We start from the raw sequence: 27,029 nt of genomic DNA, 5'->3' as shown, positions 1-27,029 counted from the left end.
AACAAAACAACAAAAAACAAAACTCATGGGATCCTCTCACTTTATGCAGAAAAAGCTTTTGACAAAATCCAACACCCATTTTTGATAAAAACCTTCAGAAAGTGAGCAGAGGAAACCTACCTCAACATTATAAAGGCCATATATGACAAACCCTCAGTTAATGTCATTCTCAAAAAGCTGAAAGAATCCCTGCTAAGATCAGGAACAAGACAAGGATATCCACTCTTGCCACTACTATTCAACATAGTTTTCAAAGTCCTAGCCATAGCAATAGAGAAGAAAAAGAAATGAATCCAAAATGGAAAGGAAGTAAAAGTATCACCATCTGCAGATGACATAATACTATACCTTGATAATCCTAAAGATACTACCAGAAAACTGTTAGAGCTCATCAATGAATTCAGTAAAGTTGAAGGATATAAAATTAATACACAGAAATTGACTGCATTTCTATATAGTAACAATGAAATATCAGAAAGAGAAATTTGGGAAGCAATCCTATTTACCATTGCATCAAAAAGAATAAAATACCTAGGAATAAACCTATCTAATAAGACAAAAGACCTGTACTCTGAAAACTATAAGACACTGTTGAAAGCAAAGGTGACACAAACAGATGGAAAGACATACCATGCCCTTGTATTAGAAGAATCAATATTGTCAAAATTACTATACAACCCAATGCAATCTACAGATTCAATGCAATCCCTATCAAATTACCAAGGGTATTTTTCACAGAACTAGAACAAAATATTTTAAAGTTTGTTTGGAAGCATAGAAGACCCAGAAGAGCCAAAGCCATCCTGAGAAAGAAAAATGGAGCTGGAGGAATCGGGCTCCCTGAATTCAGACTACATTACAAAGCTACAGTCACTATTTACAGTGCCAGTATTGTACTGGAACAAAAACCAGAAATATAGATCAGTGGAACAGGATAGAAAGCCCAGAATTAAACCCATGCACCTACAGTTAACTAATCTATGACAAAGGAGGCAAGACTATACAATGGAGGAAAGACAATCCCTTCAATGAGTGGTGCTGGGAAAACTGGAAAGCTACAGGTACAAGACTGAAATTAGAACACTTCCTAACACCATACATGGAAATAAAGTCAAAATGAATTAAAGACCTAAATATAAGGCCAGATACTATAAAACTCTTAGAGGAAAACATAGGCCAAACACTCTCTGACATAAACCACAGCAATATCTTTTCAGATCCACCTCCTAGAGTAATGACAATAAAAACAAAAATAAACAAATGGGACCTAATTAAACTTAAAGAGTTTTTGCACAGCAAAGGAAACCCTAAACAAAATGAAAAGACAACCCACAGATTGGGAGAAAACATTTGCAAATGAAGCAACTGACAAGGGATTCATCTCCAAAATATATAAATACCTCCTGCTGCTCAATATAAAAAAAAACCACACTACCCCATTAAAAAATGGGCAGGAGATCTAAACAGACAGTTCTCCAAAGAAGATACACAGATGGCTAAAAAACACATGAAAAGATGTTCAACATCACTGGTTATTAGAGAAATGCAAATCAAAACTACTATGAGGTACCACCTTACTCCAGCCAGAATGGCCATCATCAAAAAATCTACAAAATAAATGCTGGAGAGGGTGTGGAGAAAAGAAAACCCTGTTACACTGTTGGTGGGACTGTAAATTGGTGCAGCCACTACGGAAAACAGTATATAGATTCCTCAAAAAACTAAAAATAGAATTACCATTTGATTCAGCAATCCCACTCCTGGGCATCTACCCAGAGAAAAACAGGACTCAAAAAAAGTACATGTACATCAGTGTTCATTGTAGCACTCTATACAATAGCCAAGATATGGATAAATGTCCATTGACAGAGGGTTGGATAAAGAAGATCTGGTACATAGACACAATGGAATAATACTCAGATATAAAAAGGAATGAAATAATGGCACCTGTAGTAACATGGATGGACCTAGAAATTATCATGCTAAATGAAGTTAGACAGTGAGACACAAACATCTATGCTATCACTTACATGTGGAATCAAAAAAAAGGATATAATGAACTTCTTTGCAGAATAGATACTGACTCAGAGACATTGGAAAAATTTATGGTTACCAAAGGAGACAGGTTGGGGGTAGGAGGGATAGGCTGGGGGTTTGGGATGGAAATGCTGTAAAATTGGGTTGTGGTGATCATTGTACAACTAAAAATATAAAAAATTTTTTATTGAGTTAAAAAAACTCTCATCAAAGTTGGTATTGTGGGTATACAGTATTCTTTAGCCATAAAAAAATGAAATAATGCCATTTGTAGTTATATGGATGGACCTAGAAATTATCATACTAAGTGAAGTAAGTCAGACAGAGAAAGACAAATGTCATATGAAGTCACTAATATGTGGAGTCTAATAAAGAATACTGCAGGGAAACTTCTTAACAAAGCAGAATCAGATTCAAAGACTTCAAAACAAAAACAATTTTGCCAAAGAATAAATGTTGGGAGTAGGGATAAATGGGAGGTTTGGATTGACACATACACACTACTATAGATGGAATGGATGTGTAGCAAGGACCTACTGTATAGCACAGGGAAATCTACTCAACACTCTAGTATCTACTCTGTTGTGACCTATCTGGTAAAATAATCTGAAAATGAATGGGAATATGTATAAGTGATTCATGTTGCTGTGCACTTGCAACTAACACAACATTTTAAATCAACTATACTCCAGTAAAATTTAATTTAGAAAAGCTGCTATACAAGAAACATACCTCAATAAAGAGCATTATGACAAACTCACAGCTAACACCATACTCAAAAGTGAAAAGCTGAAAACTTTTCCTCTAAGATCAGGAAAAAAACAAGGATGTCCACTTTGATTTAACATAGAAATCCTGAACACAGCAGTCAGACAAGTAAAAGAAACAAAATCATCCAAACTGGAAAAGAAGAAGTAAAACTTTCATTATTTGCGTATAACATGAAACTATATGTATAGAAAACCCTGAAGTCTTCACCAAAAACTAATAGAACTAATAAATAAATTCAGTAATGTTGCAGGATATAAGATTACAATACATAAACCAGTTGTTTTTCTATTCAGTAATAATGAACTTTCAGAAAAAGAAAACAAAAAAGTAATTCTGTTTAGAATTACACAAAAAAGAATGAAATACCTAGGAATTAACCAAGGAGGTGAAAGACCTATACTCTGAAAACTGTAAAACACTGATGAAGGAAACTGAAGATGATACAAAGAAATGGAAAGATATCTCATGTTCATGGATTGGAAGAATTTTGTTAAAATGTCCATTCTATGCAAAACAATCTACAGATTTAATGCAATCCCTATTAAAATACTCATGACATTTTTCACAGAACTAGAACAAATAATCCTAAAATTTATATAGAACCACAGAAGACCCCTAATTATCCAAAGCAATATTAAGGAAAAAGAACAGAGCTGGAAGTATCACATACCCTGACTTCAGACAACAAAGATATAATCAAAAGAGTATGGTACTGGCACAAAAACAGACACATAGATCAAGAATAGAGAGTCCAGAAATAAACTCAATTGACTTCTGGCCAATTAGTCTATGACAAAGGAGGGAGGTAAATACAATGGAAAAAGACTGTCTCTTCAATAAGTGGTGCTGGTAGACCAGGACAGAAACATTTAAAGAATGAAATTGGAAACTTTCTCACACTATTTATAAAAATAAACTCAAAAATTATTAAACACCTAAATGTAAGACTGGAAACCATAACCCCCCTAGAAGAAAACATAGGCAGAACACTCTTTGACATTAGTCACAGCAGTATGGATCTAACTCTTAGAGTAATGGAAACAAAAGCAAAAATAAAAAAATAGGACCTAATTAAATTTAAAAGCTTTTGCACAACAAAGAAAACCATTGACAAAATGAAAAGACAACCTACTGGATGGGAGAAAACATTTGCAATGATATGACCAATAAAAGTTTAATGTCCACAATAGATAAACAGCTTATACAACTCAATATCAAAAAAACCAATAGAAACGGGCAGAATACCTGAATAGACATTTTTCCAAAGAAGGCATACAGATGGACAACAGGCATATGAAAAGATGCTCAACATTGTTCATCATCAGGGAAATGCAAAACCACCATGAGCTATCACTTCACACCTGTCTGAATGGCTCTCATCAAAAAATCTACAAATAACCAATGTTGGTAAATATGTGGAGAAAAGGGAACCCTTGCACTCTGTTGGTGGAATGTAAATTTGTGTAGCTACTAGAGAAATCAATATGGAGTTTCCTCAAAAAATTAAAAACTAAAAATACATTTTTTTGTTTTTATTTCTGTTGATTTGGGAGACTGACCTAAGAAAACATTTATGTGGTTGATGTCAGAGAATGTTTTGCCTATGTTCTTTTCTAGGAGTTTTATGGTGTCTTATGTTTGTCTTTAAGCCATTTTGACATTCTATGAAGACACCATCACCCTAATACCAAAACCAGACAAAGATACCACCAAAGAAAGAAACTTATAGACCAATAACACTCTTCTAACCCCTCAGTTATTCTGATGTGCATTCTTACTTAAGACTGGCTAGATTTCCTTTCTATAGAATTGTCGCATTATAGATAAATGTATATTAGCACATCCTCATTTCTTTCTCTCTTGAAATCTGTTTTAGTGATCTCTTGCTACATAATACATTACCTCCAAACCGAGAGGTATAAATCAGCATTCATTATCTCACCATTTCTGTGGGTTAGGAACCTGGGCGTGGCTTAGCTGGGTCCTCTAGTTCTAGATCTCTCTACCAAGCTGCAATCAAGGTGTTGGCCGGAATGGTCATCTCAGGACTTGATTGGGTAAGGATCTGCTTCCAAGCTCATTCAAGTGGTTGTTGGCAAGATTTAGTTCTCAGTCTGTGGGACTTAAAACCTCAGTTTCTCATGAACTATTATCAAAAGCTGCCTTATGCGTTTCTTGCCACGTGTGCCTCTCCATAGCACAGTTTATAGTGTGACTGCTGGTGTCATCAGAGTGAGAAAGCAAGAGGGCAGGAGAGAGTCGAGAAAGAAAAATTAAAGTTTCATAACCTGATCTCTGAAGTGACATCCCATCACTTTTGCTGTGTTCTATTAATTAGAAGTAAGTCACTAGTTCCAACCTGCACTCAAGAGATCATTAGACAAAGCATGAATAACAAAAGGCAAGATCATTGGGAGACATTTTATGTTTATTTTTTAATTGAAGTATAATTGACATACAATATATTAGTTTCAGATGTGCAACATAACGATCTGACATTTTGAATACATTATGAAATGATCACAATCGCTCTAGTTACGTTCTGTCATCATACCAAGTTGTAAAAAATTTTTTTCTTATAATGAGGACTTTTAAGATTTACTTTCTCAGCAACTTTCAAATTTGCAGTACAGTATTATTGACTAGTCACTGTGCTGTACATTATATCTCTATGACCTATTTTTCTTATAACCAGGAGTTTATACCTTTGGATTCACTTCTCCCATTTCACCTTCTCCATAACTCCTTTCCTCTCTGGTAATCTATCCTCTGTATTTATGAATTTTGTTTTGTTTTCAGATTTCACATACAAGAGAAATCATGCACTATGTGTCTTTTTCTAACTTATTTTGCTTAGCATGATACCCTCAAGGTCCATACATGTCACATATGTAAGATTTCATCCTTTTTTATGGCTGAGTAGTAGTCTGTGTATACACACACACACATATATATATATCACATCTTCTTTAATCATTCATCCATTGATGGATACTTAGGATGCTTCCGTATCTTGACTATTGTAAATAATGGTGCAAGGATCATAGGGGTGCATCCTTTCAAAATGGTGTTTTTATTTTCTCCAGATAAATATCCAGAAGTGGACTTGTTGGATCATATGGTAGTTCAATTTTTAATTTTTGGAGAAACTTCCATACTGTTATGCATAGTGGATGCATCAATTTATATCCCATTGGGAGATATTTTAGAAGCTATCTACAATAGAATGTAAATCACTACATGAACGATGTGAAATTTAGAACACTGGAACACATATGGGTGTGACTCCTATTCCATAACTCTTGAATGTAATAACTAAAAATAAGCTTGAATCTGACAGTCCCTATCCTGTTGGAATGGCAAGAAATTTAATATCATGCATTACTGGGGGTCACCCTCACCCTCACACATAAACTCATAGTTGTGCTGAGGTTTCAGGGTCATGAGTGTCACCTAAACCCTAAGAATGCCCTTCAGATAAAACTCGTAAAATCTACAAATTCTTGACCTTTCCCTAGTCTGGAGGTGGGTGGGGGTTTTCTTCCTCTTATTCTCTGCTGTCTTTCTAAACATTTCCATCTCCCTTCCTTGAGGTACCTCTCCCATTAATCTGTGTCCTCCCTAAAGACTGGAACAGCCATTGACTTCAAGTGAACGTTTCCAGGCTGTTCACATTCCTGAGCCAAAGAAATAATAAGGATCCTGGTTTCTTGCTTATAATGAAGAGGGAGGGGAAAAATAAGAGAGTAAAACATTAACAACTTGAAATTATCCTATTGGCAAGATATAAAGAGAAAAAGCTCTTAGACACCATTTAAATATTATTTTATCAAACTATTAATGTAGCTGTTATTCTAAAGTTCCTGTTTGATAGTTCAATATCCAAATTACCGTTGAGTTTGATCCTGTTAACTCTCTCGACAAGTTTTACGCAAAGGCTAATTATCATGCATAGAGACTCGGGTAAATAGTATTATACCTACGAATAGGTACACTTGTTCTGGAAGGCCATTAATGGGAGGATTTTTATGTTTATCAAAAATGAGAGTGGATTTCTAAAAGTTGAGATACACAAGTATAGAAGATAGTTTGGATCAAAAGATTTCTATGAGATTGGCAAGATACACTGGTCTATTCATTCATTCAACAGATACTTATGGAGTGCCTAATTACTGCCAAATGCTGAGCTGCATAAAAATATGGCAGGCTTTCTGTTGTATTATGGGAATTTAACCCTGTGTTGCTTTACTTTGGGGCATAGCATGCTCTTTATCAATGCCTGTGAAAGGGACACGTAGGAAGCAGGATTGGGCAGAGGGAAAACCCAAATTGAGATGCAGGGTCAACGAAGCATGAGAATTTGCATTTCTAAGTTCCTAGTTAATCCTCATGTAGCTGATCCATGGGCCACACTTTGAAAACCATGTTCTGGGTCTAATTGGTTCTCAGCTGATAGTAAACAGTGAAAGAAGAAATGAGTACTATCTGTGTACATCCATTCTCCATGGCTTTTTAAAAATTATAACAATGTGGAAAAATTTGGTATTTGTGGGAGATGCTTAGTTATGTGAAAATGCAAATGTTTTCCACCGATGGGTCTTAACGATTAATGAGGTAAATTCTTGAAAGGCTAGTAGTTTCCCAGAAAGCATGATAGCACATTAGTGTTTGGCTGATGATAATGTAATGCAATCTACTTATGTGAGTTTCCTTGGAAAGTTGCTACTTGATTCTGTTATATTTCAGAAACCCACTGTTTAAAATGCCTCATTCACATCCCTGTTCCAATCGAAGTGAGATTATGTGCACAGTCATTTTGGAGTTTTATTTGCAGTTTTTCTTTTGCAATTAGTGGTGGTAAACACGAATAGATATTTATCCTCTCACTGTCTGGAGCCTAAAAGTCTAACTCAAGCTCTCAGCAGGGCCGGTCCCTTCTGCAGGCTCTGAGGGGGTGTTCGTTCGATGCCTTTTTCCTAGCTTCGGGTGGGTGTCAATTCTTTGTGTCTCTGGACTTGCTGATGCATCACCCCAATCTCCCCTTTCCTCTTGTGTCTCTCTATGTTTAACTCTCCTTTTCCATCTCTTATAAAGACATTGGTCACTGTCTTTAGGACCCACCTAATCCAGGATGATCACTTCTAGAGATCCTTACCTTGATTACAGCTTCGAAGACCCTTATTCCAAATAAGGTCATGTGAGGAGTTCTGGGTGGACTTAACTTCTGAGGGTCCACTTTGATTCACTGAAGGAAGTATAGTCAAGGGTTCCCAGAGTGGTTTCTAGGCCCATCCCAGGTGCCAGTAAGTGTCAGGCTCTTACAGAGCCCTACCAGGAATATTTTTCATTTTTATATTTTTGTACATTTACTTTCAATGTACCACTAAAGGTGTCACTTTCTCATAATTCCTTTCTGGGATCCACTTCATTTAGGGTGGAATTAAAGGCTTCTCTTTCTCATTTCCTGTAACACTTTATACACACCTCTAAGAGCACTTGCCACTTTGGTTTATAGCACCTTGTTTACAAGTCTGTTTTCCCACCTAAATTGTGAACTTTTTTCCTGGTTGGAGCTTCTGCCTTCTTCACCTTTGTTTCCACAGTGTCAAGCACAGGCCCTGATGATGAACTGTGTGTGTGGAATTGAATTGAAAGCCTGGAGTACATCTATTGTGTCTCTCCCCTTCCAACCTCAGTGCTACTTTTTTCAAGGGCATTAACTACCCTTTCCAGCCAGCGCTGTCTGACACCACGCTCTGTCCTGGGCTCTCTGTTATACACTCAGATCTACTTTAGCCCTTATCAACAACTCCTGCGGCCATAGATTCAGTGACCCTGCAGGTCCAAGTCACCCTCCTCCTTCAGTTCACGTTAATCTTCCTTATTGTATGGGGTTTTTTTTGTGATAATTGTGTTCTATAAAGTCATCATGAACAATGAATTGGTGAATACGGAACGCTTTTCCAGGGGAAACACAAATTTGAGTTCCTATGAACCTCTGATCACAATATTTTTGTCAGTTATTCAATTCATAACCTTATTATAGGTGTGTTTCCATTTAAAGACACATTGCTTAATATATATTGTTGGTGTATTGACCGTGCAGTCACAGTCAACAGCAATATATAACTCACGCCTGAGCGAAGTTTTTTACCTAACACGTGGATGTTCTCTGTCAGGCACATCATGGCTTTCTACCCAGGACCACTAGACAGCAGTTCAGCACTATACCTGGGGCCATTTTAAATGGCAAAATCACCACCAAAAAACACAAAAATGTGAAAACTGTGGCACTAAACAGACCATCAAAAGGATGTGTGCATAGTACAGTATATGAGAGAAGTGTCACTTTGTTCAGCCTCAGCTGGCAACAGCTTCCTCTGGTGACTTAAGGTTTTCACCATTGTTCATGTCTTCCAAAAACCATGAATCACCTCAAGCACTGATTTGGGGGACACGAAGTAAATTTTAGAGAGATGGTGAATTTGCAAATACAAACCCATGAATAGTGAGGATGGATTGTACCCATCTAATGTCTCAACTCCTGACTCTTAGGAGATTCACAGTACAGGTCTTGCTTTTTGGTGGCCTCCCTTTCAGGTGTTTTTTCATCTTTCCCAATTCAGTTGCCACCTGATCCACTTCTCATATTCCAAATATTTGTTGACACTTCTGATGGCCATGTCTTACTGTCTCTTCTCCCGTTTGTTTTCTTTTGTGCCTCTGTATCTTTCTTTTACCTTTACCATCATTTTCTTGGAGTTACCCAAGAGAGCAGAGATAAATGCATATATTCCATCACATGTTGTAACCAAAATTTTATTTCATACACAGAACAATTGGTCAAGTGTTATACATATATTAGGCTAAGTGTTGGGTGAATAAATTAAAGAAGTGGTATTTTATACAAAAATTTAGCTATCCTAGATGGTACATGATAATGAGATTTTTAATATCTCATAGTGTACTAGGTAAAAGACCATGCCTCTTTCTCCTTATTTCTGCTAAACTTTCCTACTTGATGGAACATAGCCTATGGAAGATGGGAAATAACTTTAAGATAAGATATATGAGGCTGGAGAATGTATCTTATTTTAAAGCTTAGGCTGGTTTTCTTTCCTTTTGCATCATAATCTCTTCCCCAGAGAAGAGATTTCTTCATGATTTTGTCCTATTTCTTCACAATTTTTGTCAGTAAGTTTAAAAAGTTGTAAAATTATTGTGCTCAAAGGGATCCTAGAAATCATCTAATTTAACCCTTTAATTTATAGGAAACCAAGAGTCAGGCTGCTTTGGTTCAATTCCTGGCTCCATGACTTGCTTCAGACAAGTTTCTTAATTGTTTTGGCCTCAGTTTCCTCAAGGTAAAATGGAATAAAAATACTATTGATATCATGGAATTGTTGTGAAGATTGAGATAATTTCAAGTTCTTAGTACTATGACACATAGTAAGAGCTCCACATGTTTTTAATTATCGTAAGATGCCACTAAATCAATAGTTTAGCTGGTGTTCTAGCCTCTCTATTAATGTGCTTAATAGGAATTATAAACCTCTTTCCAAGTTTGCTATCATCATTTCCTTTTCTTCATCTCCTTCTTTAAAACCTTACATGATGACATATTTCTCTTTTCAAGCTAAACATACTCTTAACATTTCACCCATTACAACATTTGTAAGGACTTCCTGAATAGAAAATTTAAAATTTAGTTGTTCCTTTTAGTTATTTACCGCACTTTCAGTTGGCAATTTTCCTGTAAAGTTGAGTGGTCTCACAGAAGCAGATTTTTTTTTTTAAGTTACAATAATGCAGTCTACTTCCCAGCATAAGTGGGTTAAGTGCCACCCTGGCTTGGGCTGGGCTTAAAAGCAAAGGCAAAGCCCCAAGACAACCAGAGAGGAAATACTCACATAGCTTATTGGATAAATACAGACCACCCTCCCTGTTCTAACTTGTGTTGTGGAGGACAGAGCACTTTTGATGCAGATCCTTTGAACCAGCAGGACATCTGTGGGATACTACCTGATACAGGCAGGTGAGTGCCATAGAATCTGACATTGCAAATGCTTGCAATTTTGGTCTTTTTTTTTCCTATTATGTCAGGGTCTTTTTCTGCTTTCTTCAGTGAAATTGTGGATCAGAACTGACCACAGGAATTACTCCTTAGTTAGACTGGTTGTTGATAGTTACAGGGAATCTAATCTTTTGGCAGTAAATATTTCAAAATACTGGGACTGGGGTAGGAAATCATGGAGAACAGTGGCCAGTGGCTAGGGGAATGTATGTGAATATAATGGGTATCTTTCTGGAAACTCTAGGCTATAGAAAATTAGACCTATGAAATTCAGTGGAAAACCCTTACGGGTACTGGTGTTTGGGGGTTAGGAGAACCAAGGGAGAGTAAGTCAGTAAAGCTACTACCTGGTTTTGGTGGGAAAAGCCTAGGCTTTGGAATAAGACAGTAATGGGTTTGAATCTAGCTATACATCTACAAACTGTAGGATTTTTGGACTGGTTACATAATATTGCTGAGCCTCAACTTCCATATCTGTAAAGAGGAGATAATGCCAACTTTGCAGGGATTTGAGGGACAGATGTAATTTGTGTAATGTAATCAGCACTTTGTAGACTCTATCATATCATGGTTGTGTTTTTGCCCGTCTTGCTGCTGGCCACCTCAAGTTGTTCATTGTATGAAGGCAGCCTGTACCTCAAATGGGTTTATAAACATAAATACTAAATGTAGTTATCTGACAGTTTTTTTTAAGTAAGAGAAAATTGACATATCACATTATATTGGTTTCAGGTGTGCAACATAATGATTCGCTATATCTGTGTATATGTGAAATGGTCACTATAATAAGTCTAGTTAACATCCGACGCCATACATAGTTACCAAACTTTTTTCTCGTGATGAGAACTTTTAAGATTAGCCACTTTCAAATATACAGTATAGTATTAATAGCTGTAGTTACCATGACGATAGCTCTTAATCTCATCTTGGGCAAGGTACATCATCATTTCGTCATGCCAAAACAAAAGATACTATTATTTTATTAGGCTGAAATTGCCAACATTTGACTGTTTCAGACTTATGAAAATAGCTATTTTGTATGCTTCAATCTAAAAATATACTTATCTCCCTAGAATTTAGTCCTTTGCCCATCCTTTAAAAACCCAGTGTCATAATTTTGCATAGTTTGTGGCACAGAACATGTTTGGAGTGAATGTATGAATGAATGAATGAAAGTTGGGCCAGCCCTGGGAAAATCATAGGGACACACTTATGTATAAGTGAAATCAGATGCATCAGCATCCTGGACACAGCCTTGAATGGGAACTGAATAGCCAAAGGCAGCCTGTGGGGATGTGTGACTGCATGTGTAATGGGTGACTGCTAGAGAGCAGAACAGCCGTGCTCTTGCTCTTGCTTTGGTCATATGAGACAGGATGTGGGGAGGCAGGATGTGTTGATTTAACATCATCTGGCAGGGGCAGTGTCTCTTCCTTTGTTTTCTCCCTCTTACCTTATCTCCATCCACTGCTATAGCCAGCAATAATTGCTTAAATTTATTTCTAGTCATTTTACTCCTAATAGTAGCTACTGCTTTAAAGATGAGACACCACAAATTGCTTAAGTGGCATCGCTGTATATTTCAAGAGTCCTTTGGTCCAGCATGGAATATTCATAGTGTTGTTTGAAAATTCCAGATCTCTGTTAAATGCTGTATTCAAATAAGGCCCCACTAATGAGAAACTGTATGTTTTTAGGACATGCCTTCTTAGTGAAGACCAGTTATTCAGAGCTGCTGCATTTTAAAAGTTAGTTGTGATAGAACATGATAGAAGATAATATGAGAAAAAGAATGTATATATATATGTCACTTTGCTGTACAGCAGAAACTGACAGAACATTATACATGGACTATAATAAAATTTTTTTAAAATTTAGGGGTAATGACTCAGACAATGAAGGAAATAGTTTGATGGTTCTCCTTAACATGGGATAATTTTTGTGAATTTTCTATAGACCCTAGTCTTGCCATACCCAGAATTGTTCAGATTTCCAGAGGCTGATTCACCTCATGTAAGACTTCATGAGACTGATATATTTAAACAAAGAGAAGACAGTCTTTTTTTTTCTTTTTTTTTTTTTTTTTGGTCATACCTTCAGCATGCAGAGGTTCCTGGGCCAGGGGTCCAACCTGTGCCACAGCAATGACCTGAGACGCTGCATGACAATGCAGGATCCTGAACCCTCTGTGCCACAGGAGAACTCCAGGATAGTCTTTTCTAATGACTAGAAGGCTTAGATCGCTTGTTCAGGGTCTCCCCTTCTGCTAAATTAGTAATCAGAAAAGGCTTCAGAGAATCAGAGCAATCATGGAGATTCTGGATTTTGGGGTATCTTTCATCAAGGCTATGGTGAGGTCTGATAGTTATCCCATTATACAATACAGCCAACCCTTGAACCACATAGGTTTGAACTCTGTGGGTCCACTTGTACATGGATTTTTTTTTCCAGTGGTAAACACTATAGTACTACCTTGTTCATTGTTGGTTGAATCCAAGGATGCAGAACCACCAATGGAGAGGAACCGTGAATATGGAGGGAATTATGAGTGTTTTTTGTTTTGTTTTGGTTGCATCCATGGCATATGGAAGATGGAAATTCTTGGGCCAGAGATCAAATTTGAGCTGCAGCTTCAAACTAAGCTACAGCTGAGGCAAGGCTGGATCCTTAACCCACTGTGCCAGGCTGGGAATTGAACCCACACCTCCACAGAGATAATACCAGATCCTTAACCCACTACACCACAGCAGGAACTCCATGAGTGGATTTTTTGGCCATGGAGAGCCGGCCCCCCAACCCTTTGTTTTTCAAAGGTCAACTCTTTATCGCTCCAGCAAAAGGAAAAGTCATAATTTCCTCCCACAGATAGTACTGGATGAACACGGCCAGCTTTTGTCTTTTTTACCAATGTTTTACATTCTGAGGCCATCTCTCCATTTTGCTCTCAAATTCTTCTTCCATTTAGGATACAGTAAGTTGATTAGATTCCTGCAACTAAATGACTGATGATTTTTCAGATCCAACTTGAGTTCATACCCAGGCTTCCTGGGCTGGTGCTTGGAATGAACTCAAGCTCTTCAAATGCATTTACCCATACTTTTTTTTTTTTTTTTTTTTAAGAGCTGCACCCATGGCATATGGAGGCTCACAGGCTGGAGGTCGAATAGGAGCTGTAGCTGCTGGCCTATACCACAGCCATAGCAATGTGGGATCCAAGCCGCATCTGTGACCTACACAACTGCTCATGGCAATTCAGGATCCTTAACCCACTGGGCGAGGCCAGGGATCAAAGCCACGTCCTCAGTTGGGTTCATTACCACTGAGCCACAACAGGAACTCCATACACGTACATTCTTGATTTACTCCCACACAGATCTAGGTGATCCAGGATTGCTTTTGTGCACAGATTTAGCTAGTCGAACTCTCAATTGAAATTTTTTTAAGTTCCTGGAAGGCACCTCACATTCGTTCCCACTTACTACCAACACACAACCGTGTGGTGATTCTCTGATGTGCAAGGGGATGAGGAAAAGGCACTTGAGGACAAGCAGGTGTTAGAGCGAGGGCCATCGTCATCCTAGCAGCGCTCGCTGGCTTTCCCCGGTGGTCAGCTCTTTCCTCTCCTTGGACGATCTGTGCTCTCCTTGAACTACTATAATTACAGCACTTACCAGCTGATATATGCTATTACTATCCATGTCTCTGTCTCTGCCAGTAGATCAGTGGTTCTCAACCCTTTTTTCTTCTATTGCAATTTTTGTAGCTTTGTCTCTGGGTATAATTTTTACCGTTGCTTTTTTTTTTTCTTTAAAGCCTTGAGAAAAATCACAAATAATAGGTGGATATTCTCATTGTAAAGGAACCAAGCAGTAATTACAATTAATTAAATATTTTATACACCTATAAATATTCACTAATATTGATAAGATTTTTTAAATGCTATATCCTGTATTAGAATAATAGTTTTAGTCTTAGCATCAATAATTACTTATTTATTCAATTACTAAGACTGTCAGCATCATATCTTTTATAGAGTCTTCATGGTTGGGCCTCCTTCGCTTTTAAATAGGCTTTTAAAGGCATGACTTCTGGTTAGGAATTGGGGAAAATTGACAACATTGTGAATATTTAGCTGTGAAAGATGCTATTACTATTATAATTGATCTTCAAAGAACACACTGATTCTCATTGAAAATTAAAAATTTTCCCTTTAAGTTTTGCATTTATTTAAATCAAATACGGTTATTTTTGGAGAGACTAGCTACTGCTCTTGAGTAACAGGAATTAACTATTATTGTTACATAACCAGTCTCTTATTGTTTCATTATGGTATTTTTATTACGGATCCAAGTTCTCTTTCCACTTTATATTGCCTGAGGCATTTTCAATTAGTTAGGCATTTCAACTGGTTTGAACATGTTTGCCTGTGTGAGAATATGCTATCTCTGTGGTTTTTGTCCAGAAATGGTACATGTGAATTTTTCTAAAGTGATTAGTTTTGCCGAGTACTCTGCTTTTTTCCCCCTAAAATGATCTGTCAGCTGAAAATATGGCATCATTTATTTCTTCCCGAAAGTGAGGTACTGCTGTTATACTTGCTTTACCCTAAACTATCTCACCCTCTCATCTGGGGTGAGATGAAAAGCCAGCAGTCTTTTTATTCTAATTCCACAAACAATAGTAAATGTCTACCATGTACCAGGCACTGCCTTAAGGCTTCATAGAGGAATAAGAGAAGCTCAGTTCTTCAAGAGCTCCCTCTATGTAGAGAAGCCAGCATGTAAACTACTCAACACCATTCTGTGTGACGAGTGCAACTGTTTAATTGGTGTGGAGAGTGGGTGGGACACAGGGGGGCGCTGACTGGCCAAGTCCAACTGGCAGTTCAGGGAAGGCGTTTAGAGAAGACTGGCCTTGAGCTGAATCTGGAAGGATGGATTCATTTGTCAAGAACAGGAAGGGACATTTCTAGGCAGAAGGAACTGCATGAACACAGCATGGAGCTGTGAAAGTGTGGGGCTTTGGGGAAATTATGAGTTGTTCCTCTTGGCTGAAATGCTCAGGAACTGAGGCTGAGACTGGAGGATGGTCCTCTTTTTCTGGAGTATATTTTGGTGTACTTTTTGTATTACATGGTAGTATGAATTGTGGACAAAAGAAACGATGATGGAATAAGTATGAAGGGATCTATATAATAATAACCAAATAGATAAATAAAACAATGTAATATGAAATATATAAAATAAAACACCTTTCCTCAAAATTCCCAGAATCTGTTTGGCTCTGGAGACTGAGGTGTTGAAAAGAGACAAGAAGAAAACTAACCCTTAATTGATGATATTTTCCGTTCTCTTCCCAGCCTTCCTGTGTTATCCTGGGGACAATGTGGGCCTGGGTGCCATGGATGCTCCCTCTACTCTATAAATGTGGCCTGGCAGGTGGGTCAGTCTGTGCCCCTTTATGGATTATGTGTTTCTTTTTGCCTTCTTTGGATAAGAATCTTTAGCTTGAGAGCAAAAGGACACTTGGAGGTGGGCCCACATTGATGGACAATGGGAGATTTATGCAATTCCTGAATTTGTGTGAGTGTGTGTGTGCAATTGATACATACTTATGCATGTGAAAATGTGGCAAGATGGTCTATCCTATTTTTAAAGGGAGATATGATCCCCCAAAGGGTCAAGGTTCACTGTTTTAGAGTAATTGTAGGTACTTATCTTGAAAGTTTCTGTGTAAAATACATTGGTTTCATAGAAAAGACACACATTAAAAATACATACAATTCTCATACTGTTTGCCATAAATTTCAAGGATATAAAGGGAGACGATGAAACAACATATTTCTACAATGGTCCAATTCAAAACTATAAGCTTAATACCCACACAATACCTTGCAGATCTAAGACATATTACTTTGATGGCCCATTATGTTAAAAAAATAAGACTAGATTAAAAGAAGTGGGGATCAGGTAGAGAGGGCATGTACATACAGTCTAGCATACATACGAACTAGCATATGTACTGGTCTGCTCAGGCTGCCTTAACAAAATACCACAGGCTGGGTACCTAAACAACAGTTTATTTTCTCACCGTTCTGGAGGCTGGAAGTCCAAGGTCAGGGTGCCTGCAGAGCTGATTTCCTCGGATACCTCTTTCCTTGGCTTGTGGACGGCCATCCTCTTGCTGCCTCTTCACATGGTCATCTCTCTGTGTCTTTATCTGCTCATATCAGGACATCAGTCAGACTGGATTAGGGTCCACTCTAATGGCCTCATTTTAACTAATACTTCCTTAAATAACCTATTTACAAATAAAATCACTTTCTGAGGTACTGGGGGGGGAGGTAAGACTTCAATAAATGAATTTTGGGGGGAGGGACACAATTCAGCCCTTGATACGTAGTAAACAGGGGTTCTCCAGAGGGCAGTTGCGATCCAGAGATAATGACAATGTTTTCCAGACCTCTGTCCTAGCATGGCCTGCCTGGCAGTTCCCTGGGTTTACACCTGTGGCCTCCAGAGCTTTATGAACGATAAGGCAGGTGTCTCTGCCACCTCAGTTAGCCTCTCCTGGCCACCTTAGAAATCAGCAATTGCTCCCTGTTATCCAATTTAAAGTTCTACTTAGGAGCACCGAGACCCCTTTCCCGTCAGCTTGTCTTCTTTAACCTTCTATGTCTGTCTTCTCTTATCACCTTTTACTGATACCATTTCCTATAAAACTGGCTCCAGTTTTCGAACTACTTCCCTTCTAGATCATTTTTCTGTTGTCTTAGCCTTGACCTTCTTCTATTTTCAAGACATTTTCCAAAACAAACACTAGCTTTGCCACAGCACCAAAGTAATATGAGCACAGAGGGAAGAAGGCAGATCCAAGAACATCCTTTTAATTTTGAAGAATGATCCTTTTGCATGTGGGAAATTCTCTGATGAACAAGAACATTCTCCTGATCTTTTTTAGATGAAAGTTATGAATACATTTCCTTATTTCTAAAAATAGGAGAAAGAGTTAATTCTAGAAATGTAGAACTATGCTTATGTGTCTTTTCTTAAGAAGTGGGAGAAGGATAGATGTGTGCAAGGGGCAAATCTAGCCTTCAGTTTCCACTAAAAAAAAAAAATTCTGTTTCAAAAAATGGTGAAGATCATACAGAGAATTCTTATAGGCCCCCCATCCAGTGTCCCTCCTGGTTAATATTTTATAATACTGTAGTATACTTGCCAAAACTCAGAAGCTGAGATTGGCACATGACTATCAAGTAAATTTCAGACTCTATTTGGATTTCACTAGTTTTTCCTTAATGTTCTTTTTCTGTTCCAGGATCTAATTCAAGGTAGCATATTGCATTGAGTTACCATATCTCCTTAGCCTCTTACAGTTGGTGACAGTCTTTATTCTTTCCTTATTTCCTTGATAGTCTTAAGGTGCACTGCCAGTACCCCTGGGGCTTTATGAAAAATAGAACACAGGCGAAAGGCCCTTCAGTGCTCTATCACAGTTAAATACGTGTTTGTGGCAGTCTTCTGATGAAGAGTTGATACTCTGTTGAAGAGCTGATAAGTTGAATAAGACTTAAAATAAGCACACTGGTTGTCAACAACTAGGCAGGACGATAGATGTCTGGGCTCTGCCAGTCATGGCAGTTCTGTTATACAAGTCAAAGCAGCTGAACTGTGTGGGATCACACCAGATAACGGAGGCTGGAAATGTTAACTATAAATAAAGCAAGAATGTAAAAGTGAAAGCTAACATTGTTGATTTGGTGCCTTTTTTGTTCTAGTTCCCTTGTACACCCTCGTTTGTGATAAAACAAATCTAAAATGACCTGAGATGCATGTGCTGAGTATGAATGTCATGAGAACACACAAAGAGAAGAAGAGAAAAACTATTGTTAAAGTGAATTCCTCCCCAAGTCTTAGAATCCTAGATTTTCAGAGCAGACCATTTTTTACCTTAGTAACTAAAATCATCCCATATATCCAGGAAGGGGAGATCTGATGAGCCCTGGAAATATTGTAGAGCATTCAGTTTATTTATCATAAATCTTTTCTGTAATGTCAGTGAAGGGAATCAGAATATGCCACCCCAAAATATACCACTTTGACATAAGGATTATTTTGATCTGAAGGCAAGGCAAGTGAGAATCAACAGGTGTAGAAATGAAAACTCCCTGGAGCTTCTTTTGTCTGTTTAAAATCAGAAACTTATAAAAAATGAGGACTGCCATAAATCTTCTCTCCTGAGGGAGTTTTATTGCCATGAAGAAGACAGAAACTCAGTGCCAGGATGAATCTGCACACAACCTTGTTCCATTAGATTCTCACAGTTTGCCACCCTTGAAGTTCTAAATTTCAACCTAAATTCATTTTCCTTTCTGTATCGTCACTTCTCTACAAATTTATTGGTTTTTTGTTTGTTTTTTGTTAAGATGCCAAATCCGCTTAGGTTCTAACTATCCCTTTAAGTTACTCTTCATTGAATTTTCTCCTGTGTGATTTCACTGCATGCATTAACATACTGTTTGTCTCTTATTAATCTGTCTTTTGCCGGTCTAATTTTACAGGGCCGCAGCTAGAGAACCTAGGAGGGTAATAAAAGGAAAAAGAATTTTTTCGTTCCCTACACCCATACCAAATGGCCTCTGTAGGAAAAGTTCTTTGTCTTACCATGTACCAGTCATAAGAGTGAAACAAACATAGTTCAGGTGGAATGGAAAATCATTTTTAAAACTACTTTATCTTCTTATGTTATCTGGTGGCACTAATGGTTCTGGAGACCAAGCATTTGACTCTCTTCTGGCTTATGGCTTTCTGTAGATGTTAATCAAAGCTTCTGAAGGCGCTAAGGAGAGGCATTCAAGGAAGAATAGTAAATACCAAGGTTCACTGAGGTTTAGAGTGGGTATATTTGGATCCATGTAGGATCTGTTCCTACATTGTTGTTTTGGTGGCTGGCTTTGGATTCTGCCAATGCAAGGTAGATGGAGAATGAAGAAGGAAATAAAATAAAATATGACTGTGGAAGGCCAAAATGAGAATAGAACAAAACTGAAGACTATTTTGGAGAGACAGGGAAAAGCATCTTGTTTTCTTAATTTCCAGCAGTTGATCAGCTGTGAAATCCTGCTAAGAGTTTGTGTGAAATGGAGGTGGAGGGCAGTCTAACACTGAATGACTATTTGGAAGGAACTTGGCCAAAGGACTAAAGACAGACTCAGGTGCATGCACGTGCATGCACATCCACACACCCACAGCCAAAATCTCTGAATTTGGGATTCCAGGGAGTGGATCGGTCAGCGTGAAAATCATTCCTCTGGAGACATTGTTGCCTGGTCCATGGTTAACCTTCTTGTATTCTTTTGCACATCTCCACTGGCAGTTGTGAAATGTGGAATCAGTTAATATTCTGCTTGTTGACCTGAGGAATCCTCAGGGAGGGTTTCGAACTGTGTGGGCTCTTTGAGGAATGTGTTACTGGTCTAGCTTCTAGTCTCCGCATAACATGCAGTATTATTTGGTTCAAGTCCAGTTAACTTTGGTCTTTTTAAGCATTTGGACTGTAGATAACCAGCTTTGTCATGGTTTTCAGCATTCAAGTAGCATAGATAGGGAGTTCCCTGGTGGTCTAGTGGTTAGAATTCAGCACTTTCACCACTGTGGCCCACGTTCAATCCCTGGTCTGGGTCTCTCTCCCTCTCTCTCTCCCTCTCATTTTTATGGCACAGGGAACTTTACTCAATATTCTGTGGTAACCTATATGAGGAAAGGATCTGAAAAAAATGAATATGTGTATATATATAACTGAATCACTTTGTCATGCAGCAGAAATTATTACAACATCCTAAATCAACTATACTTCAATGAAACTTTTTAAAATGAAAATAAAAGTAGCATAGATAGAAAGTCTGATTTGACTGCTGACTGGTGGGTGCTGTTCATGTACAGGACTCAGAGGAAAACAGCTTCTCAGGGAAAAGCTGGAAATGTTGATGCAACGTGAAGGCGTCTTGCTCTCCTTCACCCTTGCTTGTCATTCCCAGGGACTCCTTTGCCTTTGTGCATCATTCTTATTTCATAGACCAAAGTCAAATATCCCAAATCTAAACAAAACCATGAATGCCACCCATTCTGGAAACTTTTATTACTGTTAGTAGGTGTTACCTCTGCAAGAGTTGAAATATATACAGTATCAGTCAGATGTGCAGAGAAAATTGTAATATCCTTATTTTCTATGATTAAGCTAATCAGTAACAAAAGTCCTTGCTCCCCTGGAATGCCAGGCAGCGCTGAGGAAGAGGATAGGATGGGTAACACTTACATTTGTTACCATTGTCTCAGTTTCTTCTGATTTACAGTGTCTTTCAGCTAATTCAGCCTCCCTGGGGTAAATGTGCATGGTTCCAGAGCTTCTGCCCTTCCCCCTGCTCCTCCTTAGGGTGGTACCTAGGTATATGAGCAGGGTTTATGTGATTTCGGAGTCCTGGGCGAGGGCTCCTGAAGCCATGTGAGCAAGTCCATGTGTTTCCATCTGTTATCCTCTGGACTGTCTGCTGTGGTCTGATTCCTCCTGTATTCTCTGCTGCAGGGCAGCTGGCTTTGCCTGAGCTTTGGGGCATCGTGCTGGCACCTACTCCTGAAGCTCATGCCCCACTCATTTGCCTGTGGTCTTGATATGCTAATGTGCAGACAAGCCTCTTCATCCAAATTCCAGGTTTGGACATGGCCCCACATGTTTAAACCCACCCACCATCCCTCACCCTAAGCCACTGTGGGGCTTCTGCATCCCTGCAGGCTACACTCACCTGCATATAGCTTACCTGAAGAGCTTGCCCAGCCCACTCTCTGCTAGCATAGTGTTAGGACGTTCGTGTCACGCTGGAGCTGATGCTGAGTGGAACATGAGGCTTCGTCTAGACTTGTAACCTCCCCCAGGCTTGCCTGGTGAAATAGGCCATGAGCCCACGTGACTTTGGTTCATCTGTGTGTCTCTACTGCCACAAAGAGTACTGACATCTGAGCTCTTTGCTTTGTCTTACTTTCACTCCCCTGCTCCAATATTTTACTTGCTACAAGTTATGGGCTTTTTCCTCCTTCCGTCTGGTAGGGACTTTCTTCCTAGAAGCATTAGAGCTTAGCTTTGATCTGTAAAGGTAACTTAAGAAACTGACTTTCTCTCTCAAAAATGCCTGCTGCTTTAAGACTGTGACCTTACCAAAGGCTCAAAAATAAGTTAGTTTGAGCCTCAGAGGTGCCTTTAGTTTAAAATGCCCTTAGTTCTTGACTGCATGTATGTGAGTAAAGGTGCATGTGAATGATGAGCCCCTGATCATCATACACGCAATCAAGACCTAAGGACGTTTCACTGTCACCTGGTGAAGTTTACGCATCTTTTCTCAAAATAATATCTGTAAATCCATAAATAAGATACACAGGATTACAAAGGAACCTAAATATACTGAAATGACATTGTCAAAATATTAAAGAAACACATTTGTGATATAGTAATATATATGCTTCTTTAATAACACATTAAATAAGAAGACCTAATAATGAATTTAGTAACAGTGACACTGGTATTTGATATTTCAAGGTGTTGCAACAATTGAAACATAATGTGAAAATAACCATGACTTTTAAGGGTGACAAATTCATAAGTAATAATCTTATTATAGGTTTTTGACCGCATTCATAATGGAAGGAAATTATAAATTTCAACCAGTGTTTAGTGAAAAATAGAGATGCAGACATTTTCCCATTTAAATTCAGGCACTCCTGAATTCTGTCTCTGGACACCTTGAGAATCTAGACTCCTCTTCTGGATGGCAATACATCTACTCTCCCTGTGAGGGGATGGATGTCATTGGGTGGGAACTATAAGGAGCAAGATTTATGAGAGATGAAAATACAGCCGAAGGTATTTCAGAGATTTTCTCTACTATGCAATCCTCTGGGGAAAATTGTTGATTCATAAGGTTGAAATTGAACATAGCTGAACATTCTGAAGTTTGCTCTTTCCCCACATCATCCATTGCCCAGTTATCCAGAGTGGTTCCATCATTTGATGCTTTACATAGTATTTCACTAATACTTTATATTTGCCTGATGTTTTAATATAATTTTTGCTTCTGATATGCTCCTTTTAAGTAAAAATGTAAAAAGTATTTTTTAGGAGTTCCCGTCGTGGCGCAGTGGTTAACGAATCCGACTAGGAACCATGAGGTTGCGGGTTCGGTCCCTGCCCTTGCTCAGTGGGTTAACGATCCGGCGTTGCTGTGAGCTGTAGGTTGCAGATGTGGCTCGGATCCTGCGTTGCTGTGGCTCTGGCGTAGGCTGGCGGCCACAGCTCCGATTAGACCCCTAGCCTGGGAACATCCATATGCCGCAGGAGCGGCCCGAGAAATAGCAAAAAAAAAAAAAAAAAAAAAAATCGAGTTCTTCAAAGGTTGTAATTGAAGAGAGGGAATTAGATTTTCTCCATGGCCCTGATTAGGAGAACCTATTATACCTAGTAACTAACCAAGAAACCCAACTTTTGGTCACCTTATTTTCATCACGGTGTTCCATGCTGGCAATATTGATCATGTGGTGAAGTTATTATGTTTGTGTATGTGTAGTTTTTTTTCTTTTTTTCTTTTCAGTTCTGCCAGCTAAGCCTGAGAACATTTCTTGCATCTTCTATTATAAGAAAAATTTTACTTGCACCTGGAGTCCAGAGAAAGAAGCTAATTTTACATCGTACACAGTTAAGAGAACTTAGTAAGTAAGGGAGGTGGTGTACTATCGGTAGGAGTAAGGGGAGGCTCCTGGTTTACACATGACTTGAGTCGCTTATGAAGTGAAATGTTTTCTCAGTTATAGCTTTTGGATGACCAGTGTTTGCATTCAGTGGAGTGAAATCTTGGCTACTTGCAGCCATGCTGACAGGTTCTACAGCTACAAATGGGCTGTGAGGGGGTGGGGTGCCAGGTGAGGGGGTGGGGTGCCAGGTGCGGGAGAGCAGGGAGGTATAGCTGCGAGGCGACCTCCTCTTAGAGCTTCGGATTGGCTGAGATTAGTCCCCAGTTATAAGCACAGTGGGGAAAATCTGATTATTTACTATATTTGACTATCTCCTCCTCCCAGTGTATGCTATAAAACTGTTCACTTTTCATGGATCCAGAGAGAGTAAGGAAGATTTTAAACTCAGAACTAAGAGCAGACTTATCTCTGTCTGTTACTAATTTGCTGCCTAACCCCTGACAAATGGTATTTCACCAGGACAAGGATTCCCAATTTTTCTTTTGCTACACTAAGCATCCTTTTTAATTCTAGTTCTATTAGAATAAAAATTATACATTTAAAAAATTCTAGCCAGGAGTTCCCACTGTGGCTCAGTGGAAATGAATCTGACTAGTATCCATGAGGACGCAGGTTTGATCCCTGGCCTTGTTCAGTGGGTTAAGGATCCGGCATTGCCATGAGCTGTGGTGTAGGTTGCAGATGTGGCTCGGATCTGGCCTTTCTGTGGCTGTGGCATAGGCCAGCAGCTACAGCTCCAATTTAACCCCTAGCCTGGGAACCTCCATATGCCTTGAGTGCGGCCCTAAAAAGATTTTTTAAAAAAAGAAAAAAAGAAAAGAAAAAGAAAGAAACTTGCCCAAGATACGGGTTATTAGGGACAAAGCCAGGGTTCCAGAGCCTCTGCCTATAACCACAATACAACATTACCTGAAGGCCTTTTTTGAATTGTACAATAGCCATAGAAAACCATAGAAACCTTTCTACTTTCAAAATTCTGTGATTCTGTATTTCTACCTGTTCATGCTCTTCTCTCTCACCCCCTGCCCTTGCAAACCTTGCAAGGGGGGTCCTCCTTTTCTGTTCTCAGCCTACTTCATCCCCAGAGCCACATGGACTATAACTGTACCCATTCAACTGATTCCTACCAATATATGTACTTGTTTTCATTAAGTTATAGCTTGATAGGGTTTAAATTATCTATGTAGGAAAATAATTATAATAAGTTTTCTGAACACAATATATACCAATGGCAGAAAATTCAATCTGAGAAATATGAAGAATGTAAAAAACACCCAAAACCCCACCACAAAAGGTAAAAATTTTTAACATTTTGATGAAGACCTTTCTAGACATCTTTAAGAATAGTTATGTAAATATATGTTTATATAAATGTGATCATTCTATACATAATATGCATCCCTACTTTTTTCATGAGCATTAGAGTATAAGCATCTTTCCATACCAATAACTGTAATTGCATTAAAAATTATCATTTTAAAATCTATTTATGTATCTACTGTCATTTATTTAACAATTCCTCTGATATTTTTTCTTGAGAATAAGTTCTTAAAGCTAGAATCTGGGATTTTCAAGGACTTTGTTATCTACAATAGGAAATGCATTAATGAGTGTAGCATCTGATGGACTTACAGGGTTCTGGGGCAGGACTCAATGGCAATTTTTATCTCTCCTTGGAGGTGAGGAAAGAATCTGGAGAGATGGGCATCAAATTCTAGGCTACAAGTTCTCAAGAGAAACTCAGAGTGAAACTACCAAACACATGCTTAGTACATTAACTATGGTTATGTTTCTAAACTGCTGTACTAAACTCATGTTGAATTACTTTTTCCTTCAAAGCATTTATGGACGTATAAGTGATACCTGTAATTCTACAAGTGAAAGGGGGTCTTCGTGCTCTTTTCTGTATCCAAGAATATCAATACCAGATTATTCCACCATTCAAGTGGAAGCTCAAAATGCAGATGGCATAATTGAATCCGATATAACACATTGGAATTTGAATACCGTAAGTAAGTGTCATTTGATGTTCTTATATACTCTCTGTAGACTCAAAAGTAGACCAAAAGCTCAAAGATGTAGTAGGTGTATATAATAGATATACAGAAAATTTGTCTTCTCATTGAAGAAGGAAGAGAGAGGGAGGGAGGGAGGAAAGGAGGAAGGAAGGAAGGGAGGGAGGAAGGAAGGGACCAAAAAAAAAAAAAAAAGAGTGAGAAGAGAATTTTTCTGGTCCCTGAATTTCCTCTTACAGTTTGTACTATAAATTATACTCAAAAAATAGTGTTTCTTCCTCAAAACATTATTCCTGTAGGAGAGAGTAAAAAATCTTCTAAAAAAAGTCTTATTCTTACCTTTTAAATTCTCCTTCAAAATTTATTTTCATTACATAATTTTAAAAGAACAGCTTTTGTGAGATATAATTCACATGCCATAAAAATGACATTTAACTAGTTTTAAAATGAAAATTATGAAGGTTTTTAAAATCATATTCACAAAGTTCTTTGTGCAAGCATCACCAGTATCTAATTCCAGAACCTTTTCATCACCCATCTAAAGAAACTTCATACCCATCAACAGTTCCCTAACCCTTTATTTCCACCTTCCTCTAATTTCTGGCAACCACTGATCTATTTTCTGTCTTTACAGATTTGCCCATTTTTTGACAATTTATACAAATGTAATGACACAGTACCTTATTTCTTTCACTTAGCATAATGTTTTCAATGTTCATTCCATCTTGTAGTATTTTTCCTTTTTAGAGCTGAGTAATAATCCACTGTTGGGATATACCATATTCTCTTTAGCCACACATTAGTTGATGGACACTTGGGTTGTTTCAACTTTTCGGTTATTATGAATACTGCTGTATGAATATTTATGTACGAGTTTTTGTATGGGCGTATGCTTCAATTCTCTTAGATACTGAGAGCCTAATGAGATTACTGGGTCATATGATAAGTCTGTCTTTATTGAGGAACTGCCAAACTTAACCAAAGTGGCTGCATCATTTTACATTTCCACCAGCCATTTTTAAAGATTTCATCTTCTCTAAATCCTCACCATCACTAGTTATTGTCCATCTTTTTTATTATAGTCATCCTGGGTATGAAGTCATATCTTATTGCTCTGATTTGCATGTACCTAATGACTAATCATGTTGAGCATATGTTCATGTACTAATTGGTCATTTGTATATTTTCTATGGAAAAATGTTAAACCAAATCCTTTGCCCATTTTATTTTTTTTGTCTTTTTTTTGTTGTTATTGTTGTTGTTGTTGTTGTTGCTATTTCTTGGGCCACTCCCGCGGCATATGGAGGTTCCCAGGCTAGGGGTCTAATCGGAGCT

The 27,029-nt window shown here is 38.1% G+C and overlaps 1 protein-coding gene across 1 annotated transcript in view; it reads left to right on the top strand.

Moving 5' to 3' along the window:
* Positions 1–27,029, top strand: part of IL31RA (interleukin 31 receptor A) — an 80,042-nt gene that overhangs the window by 12,492 nt on the left and 40,521 nt on the right. The window contains exons 2-4 of the mRNA XM_047759021.1: positions 16,242–16,320; positions 23,520–23,637; positions 25,519–25,691. Of these exons, the coding sequence (XP_047614977.1) occupies positions 16,266–16,320; positions 23,520–23,637; positions 25,519–25,691 (346 nt within the window). The 5' untranslated portion in view covers positions 16,242–16,265. The remainder of the gene's footprint in view (positions 1–16,241; positions 16,321–23,519; positions 23,638–25,518; positions 25,692–27,029) is intronic.

The sequence above is a fragment of the Phacochoerus africanus genome, chromosome 1, assembly GCF_016906955.1.
Source record: "Phacochoerus africanus isolate WHEZ1 chromosome 1, ROS_Pafr_v1, whole genome shotgun sequence".
Taxonomy (NCBI): domain Eukaryota; kingdom Metazoa; phylum Chordata; class Mammalia; order Artiodactyla; family Suidae; genus Phacochoerus; species Phacochoerus africanus.
The sequence above is the reverse complement of the archived record's forward strand: the minus strand, read 5'-3'. Positions and strand labels throughout refer to the sequence as shown.